Genomic DNA, 8,581 nt, shown 5'->3' on the forward strand with positions numbered 1-8,581 from the left:
CTTAGATTCCCATGACAGTCGGTTCTACGTAACCGCAACGACCCGGATTTATATCCAGCCAAGGACTGTCGCTTCAGCAGCACTTCTCGTATATGCATGGGGAATGCTTATGCTGCTACAACAACAACAACAACAACATTCCTATTATATTTCATTCAAACTTGTTTTGCAGTGTAAAGAGGAACTAGAATTGCCTGGACATTGGCTTCAAATACTCTGATGTGAGTTCCCGGTCATAGGGTAATGAGACAGCAGATGAGCTAGCAAGAAAGAGTTCGGCACTACACATAACAGAGACGGTAGCAACGGCTACCCCGTTCACACAAGAAAAACATCCACTTCAAAAATAAAAACTTCAAACACTTTAGCCAAAAGAAGGTGGAAGCAACTCGCTGCATGCACTACAACAAGAAAAACATGGCCGTCGTACAACATCCAGAGTCGAAGTACCTATTAGGATGCTCTCATCCAAACATCTCACGTATCAATGCTACACTTACAGGTCACTGGAAGGTAGGGAATCATGCAGCCAGACTTAAGCTTCCTATGCGAGTGTCCACCAAGACTTTCCTGCAGCAAATAAATGAAAACTCAGACATAGACATACAAATTTTGCTGCTATACTTGGATCCCACGAAATAAATCTGACTCAAACCGCAAAAAAGACATCACACGAGAACAGTGGTAGTAAAACGGCGCTAGTCGCTAATTAGAATTACTTCAGTCCAAATACTCAACCACTTCAACAACAACAAAACATTTTCTTTAAGCTCATATTTATTAAAAATCATCAATCACATTTTCCTAATTACTCCGAAAAACCAAAAACTTTTAGATTACCCGCTTCACGCCTTCGATCGTTCCCATCTTTATCGTCACAAGCATAGGCAAGTAAATATTGTTTCGGATGCCAGGCCACTGTAAAAGTTGCCGCGTCTACAGTGACATCTGCAACTTTTTCGCCTGTTGCCGTATGAGCTATATCTATGAGCAAATCTTCGCTAGCCGACGCCAACAGTTTTCCGTCGTGACTGAAAGAAATCGTACGTACTGGCCAATCCAGTCGAGAGAGCACGCGCAGACAGGCTAACTCATTGGCATCCCACAGCGAGACAAGTGCGTCTGCTGAACCTGTGGCAAAATATTTACCTACAAGGAAGAATTTTAATTTACCACACAACAGCGCATTACAATATTATATTTTTGGTTAAACCATTACCGGTGGGATCGAATTCAATGCAAATACAGGTGGCAGGATGAGCCTTCAATACGTGTTGCAATTCCAGACTGGGATAACTTAAAATGTGCACGCAGCCCATACCGTTGGTCAAGAAAAACAAATCACTCGAATTATTCCACGCAATTTCGTTTACCTGAAAATGTAAATTTTCATTTGGGACTTAATCAACTCCACAATCCACAGTAGATTGTCCACATTAAACTCAAGCTACTACTCTGGAAGTATTGTGCGCTTTATACTTCTGCAAGCACAAATCTATAGGATTTACCTCAAAATTGAATTGCTCCTCGGCACGTATTTTATTTGTGCGCGTATCTATAAATGTCACCAAGTCCTCTTTATTGCCCACAGCTATGGTTTTGCCATCAGGCGACCATGTTATATTTATATTTTCCCCTTTTGTATTTGTAACAGTCGAACATTTGCCGGCACGTATGTCCCATATGCGGACAGTTTTATCACCGCTGGCGGTACTGAGCAGATCTGAATTTGTAGCATGCCAACAAAGCTGATCCACTGAGCCGGTGTGACCGCGATATGTATTTTCTTTGCTCTAAATTGAATGTAAAAAAATTGTTGACAAGTTATTTTAAATCGAAAGGAATGCGCTCTTACCACACGATCGCGTTCCAGTGTGTATACAGCCACCGTTTTGTCAAAAGACCCAGAGGCCAAACGTCTGCCATCACAGCTCCAGCCAACAGAGTGCACCTAGTGAGCAGGAGGGATATAGGAATATTATTCAAAAAAAAAAAGGAATATTGTTAGAAAAATTCAGCCTATTTGTTTTCATGGTTTGATTTAATTGCCGGAGCACAAAGAATCAAATAAAACCAGCTCTTAGTAAAGTTGCTCATTAGTTTTTCCTGCGATTTTATGCATATTTACTTCTCAAATACATATACAGTAGGTTCTGTTTTTATGCGGCTTTTTTTTATGCGGTTTTGAAATAGTGCGGTTTTTTTTTAATTACAAAATGCATGTCGACCTATCGCGAATTGTACATATAAACAAGATTCTAAACCAGCTAAGCAAAAACTCATCACAGATTACATCAAAAATGCTAACCCTACAAGTATGGAACCGCCTGCATTTCCTCAAGTGACGGAAGTGATTTTACGCCAAATCCTAACCGAATGCGCAACATTCGGGTATGGTCTGATTCTATTTCTGACGATGTAAATTTGTTTTTCGATTCTGACGTTTCTTAAATAAAGATATAATTTTCAAAAATACAATTTTTTGTTTATGCGATTTTACCTAATTATGGTCTATGGAACGTATCTATAGTTATAATATGGGACTAGTGCCCTTTTTTATGCGATTTTATTACATTATTTCAGATTTATGCGGTTTTAGCATTTGAAACGTATCTATAGTTTTACTATAGAACAAGTAGCTTTTTTTATGCTGTTTCTTGCGGAACGTATCTACCGCATAAAAACAGACCCTACTGTATGTTTATTCTGATAATTTAATGCAGATGCATATTTTTATCTTTCGTAATTATTTTACTTTTAAATGTTATTAATTTGCTTCCATTCATTTTTACATTTATTCAAATCATCACTTTTTCAATTAAACTGCCACTCACCTTTGATGTGTGCGCCTTTTGTTCTCGGATTTTGCCGTGTGTTTTGAAATATGTTCGCAAATCTTCTAAATTCGAATGTGTTTTTGACATTTTTAATTAAATATTTCCGCAAATTTTCAGTTTTTATCACAAATATTAAAAGCCGCAACAGATGTAAACAAAATGTGCATCTGACAGTTTTCTTCTTCTTACAATATGTTCCAGCAGCCATTCACAATGACGCTAATAAGAAAGACTGGCGTCTTAAAGCCCCGGTTTTTAAAATTACAACTCGGAATTATGTTTCAATGTATACTTATTTTTGCTTATAATATTTCCTGAATAAACTAATACCGAATACCTGAAGTGACAAGTGATAAGATTACAAGACAGCTAGGCGCTACACTTGATTGTTTTAATATTTCGGAGTTTGAGAAATTTCAATTAAGTGGTTACATACGTCCAGAATTTTCAAAAAATCGATTTTTTTCGATATTTCGAAAGTATAGTATCTTAAATTCTTACTGCGAAATTTTCTAACGGAAATTCTCAATATTATAGCTTCTACAGCCCATTAACCAGGTAGAGAGCGGTCTGTACCTCAAACTTTAAACTCGTTTCTCTCGAAATTACTTTTTCCGGCACGGTCTGCATGATAACGCATACAGTTTTTATTATTTTTTGATGCGGTTTTTTTTAATATGACTTTCGAATTTTTCTATAGATTTGATTTTTGATATTTCTATTAAAAAACTTTATAAACATAATTAAAGTTTGATATTTGTGACATAAAACGCATACGTTTTTCTAAAATGCCATTAATTGCACAATTTTGCGAAATTCAAAAATTCGACTCGGCAGACTATAACTAAATATAACTTTATTTTACAAAAATTCATCATCACCATCAACATTTCAAGGAGAAATGATGCAGACCGTGGAGCAACTTTGGATGGAGAGTAAAATTTCAAGGCCATGCAACGTTTTGGGCATTTTCGTTCCGCGAGAGAAAAAAGATATAACGTAGAGGAAAAGGAGAGAGAGAGCTACGCCTTATATTATATATATCTTAGATACACTTTAGGCTATTTTTCCCGTGTTTTTTCTTATGGTTGCTAATTTCTAGTGACTGCCTAAAACTGCCTACTTTTTGGCGCTTGTTTGTTGGTGCAAACTTGTAGGAAATATATTTCTGGTATTTTTTGACGTTATATTTGCTTGGTGCCTACTTTTTGGGCGTTTTTTGGTCCCAATTTTTTCGGTGCCTACTTTTTGGCGCTTATTTCCGTTTCTCTGGCTAATGCTTGTGCGTACTATAAAGTGCTATCCTATTCGGCGTCGGATTTATCCGTATTGCTTTGCGGTAATTTGTGCCGTTGCTGCGGTCCTGGAATCGCTGCGTTTGTGCGGGTGATAAGCGATCGGAGTAGTGCGCGTTGATGCCACGGTTTGTCTCCGGCGTTTACCTGCACCCTTCTTCGTTTTTTGTAAAATTCGTCTATTTGTATTCTTTGCAAATGTGGTGAATTTATTTAGATATATATTCTTTCTCTTTCTCTTATTCTCTCTCGGGTCTCTCCCTCTCTCTTTGTCGGCCTTGAAAGTTTCACTTCTGTTATGTGTACTACGCTACACGCACTTTTGTTTCTTTCGCCGTGTCCATGTGGCTGTCAGCTCAGAATGAAACAAGGCGAATTCATTATTTGTTTTCTAGTTTTCCCCAATACTTTGCCTTGACAATCAAACGTACAGAACATTGTTGGTCTAGTGCCACCACCTTTCCTATAAGAAAATCTGTTGTATAGTGAATAAAAATGTATTGAAAAATCCAAAACATGTGCTAAGGTGTCTTTATAATAATAATTATAATTTTTCGTGTCTATTATAAAACACAAACGAGTATTTTAGTGGGCTAGTTTAAAGATTTTAATTATGTTTACAATATCTTATAATTTTATTTAAAGGGTGAATCCGGCACACATCTTTTATAATTCGTTATTTCACTGCCTTTACAAGCTTGTTTTGTCCATTGTAGTCAGTAAAAATCTATTGACATTTTGTTATTTTTTCTATTTAAAATTTTCGCTCAAAAATTATAGCCTAAATAAAAGTGGCAGAAAACGTATTTAACCACCCGTAAGTTATATTTTTATTACTATTATAACTATTTGAATTACCTAAATCAAGCTTAAATGCGAACAATAGCATGGAAAATTTGCTAATTAATTTTATAAAATATAAAAAATAAATTATATATGCATATATATATATATATATATATATTAAATAACACTACGGTTTGGCTTAAATTCTCACCCATTTAGAAAAGCTTCTCCACATTAAACTACGAACCTATATTTTGCTGTACATTGCCTTAAATAGAAATTCCCTAAACAAACACTTTACATAGACCCGTCCGAACCATCTCCTGCCTTCCACAAAGGTTATTAGAGCATGACGTCATCTAGAACAGTCGTTTTTGAACAATATAAAACACACAAGCCAGGAAAAAGACAAATGCAAAGAAGAGCAACATTTTATCTGTGCACTCCCGTCGTCCATACTTTTTCAGTAACTTCCCTGACTGCGAAATCGAACCGGCCGTGTTGTGTAGTTCATCACGCGTAGATTCTACGTTTTGCGATGACGCCACCAAAGTTTCCAGTGTAACAGCACTCTTTTGTGTTGTTTCCGACAAGTGCCGTGATATGGCTAACATCTTCTCAGTCACATTGTTCTCTTGTGACACTAAACTACCGCGATTATGACTTGATACTGCCGCAGACGACCTTTGTCGCAAATCAGTTTCACCTGTTATGGCCATTAGCTCCTCCCGATTAGCCTTTTCAATTACGATGCGAGTGGAAATATTGGCTTTGCGAAAGGCTTGTAGAGTCTTTGAAAATTGATCTCTATGGGAGTCCACCTCTTTGGACAGCTCAGCATCGCCTGTGTCGCGTGCCCAATCGTCGAGATGTTGAATACTTTTGCGTAGTGCGGCCAATTTGGCACGTCCAGCTTCATTTAGTGCCTCCAATTCATGGATATTACCACGATATGTTAATATATCCTTAAAAACATAGTGGGCATTAAACAATTCGATATCTGTCCTCTTTGGCCATATTTACCTGAATTATTGCTTTGACTTGTAAATTGTTATCAATCAAATCTTGGCGTATCGATTGCAAAGTATACTTTTGCATATCCATTTTCGCAGAAGTGTTAGTAATTGTTAAACTAATGCGCTATCTAAGATACTAATAATTTACGTAGGTTGCGAAAACAATTGCACGAATTTTTGCGGTGCTTCTTCTTCTTTATTGTTAGTTGGCATTCACAATGTGGACAGTGCTGTGTAAAATTGAATATTGAGATATTATTATTGATAAAAAAAAAACTGATTTTGAAAAACATGAATTCATAATAAGTTGCAAAATCGTTTAGTGAAGTAAAAGATTTTTCAAGAATTAGTGCTGACCTTAAAAGTCAGTTCGCGGAAAAGTGTGGAACAACATCAAGGCACACACCACAAATAGGAGGAAGAGCTTGGCCAAACATCCAATTCGGGGTGTAGGCGTCAATTATATATATATAAAGCCTCTTCTATTCGTTACTTCTTTGTTCACAATAAAGTACGGAACACTAGACAGTGCTAGTTTACTGGGGTGATAGCTCTTGGTCGGGGAAAACCCGACTCATTCCGGTAACATAGAACCGGCTGCCATGGAAATGGTCGAGGTGGTACCCAAAGGGGCTGGGGGCGCCAGACGACAAGAGGAGCACGTGGCCACATACCGCGTGGGCAACCCTCTGTATGTCTTATGGCCTGAGCAGGTCTGATTGCTCGCTATCTCTCGGCACGTCTCAATTGACGAAAAATTTACATGTGAGTGCAACAACAAAGTTATGGAGCAAGATTCGCCGCTAGCGAGTATGGTTATACCCCAAAGATGATAAAATACATGGTTGTGCCTCCGACAGTGGGTTCTAGGTTACCGGAAAGAAACAGATTTACTATATATCCGTCCCAGGACAGACACCTCAGCAGCACTTCTCACACATGTATGGGGAATGTTGTTATTGATACAACAACAAAAACAACCGAGCACAAGAAATTACACACTCACATATTTGCCACAGCATCATCGGGATAAAAACGAAAAAAAACGCCTTTGGAGGCTTTATATTAATTTATGCTTTCACAATTTAACACGCGCACCTCGTTTTCATTAATTTGTTTAGTTTAACCCTCACAATATTACCAAGCCATTCACTGAACTTTCACAAACATGCAATTTTTCCTCCTTTTGTTTGTTTTCTATTGGTAAAGGACCTGACGTCAGACTTGTCAAAATCGCGAAAACTAAAGTAATTGTTTTGGCAAGGCGCCGTCTTCAGTACCCAATTCGTCTTTATTATAACTCATAGAACTGGTATAATTCAGTATTTTGCAAACAAATGTGATTTTAGACAGCTCTATTCCAGCGCTGCCAAGATATGTTTATTTATACCGTTGCTTTATCTATTCGCCACTTGCTAACGCTTGGTGAAAAGATGCCTATATTTATATGTATTTATAAATGCGATAGCATAGTTTTAGGGGCACTAGCTATTTTCGGCCTCCGATTCGTATATTCGTCGGATTGGCATTCATAGAGTGGGATATAAAATTCGTAAACTAAATAAATATATTAATATTTTATTCAGATATAATTAAACTTAATATTTAATATATAATTTTTTCTTACGAAAATTCCTAACCATAAACTTATACATACTAACTTTGCGTATAAGCACCCAGAAGTAATGATGTATGTATGTATGAACATATATTTATGTGAAAGCAAATAGTTTCTAATCACAACAATATTTACACGTCGTTCTCTGTGTTATTTACAATAAATCAAGTAAAACAGCAACTTAAGAAAGCCTAAGCAAAACAAACTTGAAAAGCGAAAATGCGAACTAAGCGGAAAAATTAAAAAAAAGACACTAGCACGTGTATGTACACATGTACATATTTTTCTGTTTCCCCTGTTATCAGACGGAAAGAGTGTCTCTCAAAAAATCAGGCTCTCAATTTAATTTCGTTTCCGCAACCTAACTACCAGAGAACTAACTACGAAGGCTCGTTTACAACGATACGAATGTGTGCTATTATACTCCAGCGAACCTTCTCTCTCCATCTGTTTAAATATGATTTTCATTTTAATAATATTTACTTTATCACATTATTTATAAAAAGCTCTGGTATATATTCAAAAATTAAAATAAAGAAATTATTTGAAGGGTGGACTGTGTCAATTCAGCCGATATTTTGATAAAAGTACGCACTTATTACTTAACTGACATATCTGCATATGCACGTATGTTCTTTTGTTAATATTCTTAATAAAAGTGAATACTTGTACACTGCAAAGCTGTTATAATTAATAACTGAGATAAGTTAAATTGATTTTTGTTTTCCATTGACAGATTATAACAATGTTTATAAACTGATATTTTTAAACCTCACCTCTCACCTGTCATTCTCGAGTACATTCTTATCACACACCCATCTGTCTTATCAACACAGCTAATATTCCCGGCAGTGTAGCAGGTAGGAAAATTTTAGATCGTCTACTCTGAGATACAAAATGTATTGCGAATACTCGCAGACTCGTGTTTGTGTTTATACTTTTGGTGTTTGGCGTCGTCGAATGTCATTGGTGTTTTTTGTTTTTATGTTGTTATTTTTACTGTTGTTTCGGTGGTCGCAAGTATAGACA

The 8,581-nt window shown here is 36.6% G+C and overlaps 2 protein-coding genes across 2 annotated transcripts; both read right to left on the reverse strand.

The window, feature by feature from the left end:
* Nucleotides 1-759: 759 nt before the first annotated feature.
* On the reverse strand, nucleotides 760-3,031 carry LOC128860239 (THO complex subunit 3). The gene is made up of 5 exons (XM_054097631.1): nucleotides 2,835-3,031; nucleotides 1,856-1,951; nucleotides 1,509-1,793; nucleotides 1,220-1,373; nucleotides 760-1,149 (listed from the first exon to the last, which is right to left on the reverse strand). The coding sequence occupies exons 1-5, from the start codon at nucleotides 2,922-2,924 to the stop codon at nucleotides 809-811; spliced, it is 966 nt and encodes a 321-aa protein (XP_053953606.1). The 5' UTR covers nucleotides 2,925-3,031; the 3' UTR covers nucleotides 760-808.
* Nucleotides 3,032-4,647: 1,616 nt separating this feature from the next.
* On the reverse strand, nucleotides 4,648-6,146 carry LOC128860247 (vesicle transport protein SEC20). Its single transcript, XM_054097641.1, has 2 exons — nucleotides 5,942-6,146; nucleotides 4,648-5,883 (listed from the first exon to the last, which is right to left on the reverse strand). Exons 1-2 carry the CDS (start codon nucleotides 6,020-6,022, stop codon nucleotides 5,278-5,280), a joined length of 687 nt encoding a protein of 228 aa, XP_053953616.1. The 5' UTR covers nucleotides 6,023-6,146; the 3' UTR covers nucleotides 4,648-5,277.
* Between the last annotated feature and the right edge of the window lie 2,435 nt (nucleotides 6,147-8,581).

This window comes from Anastrepha ludens, chromosome 2, assembly GCF_028408465.1.
Source record: "Anastrepha ludens isolate Willacy chromosome 2, idAnaLude1.1, whole genome shotgun sequence".
Lineage (NCBI taxonomy): Eukaryota > Metazoa > Arthropoda > Insecta > Diptera > Tephritidae > Anastrepha > Anastrepha ludens.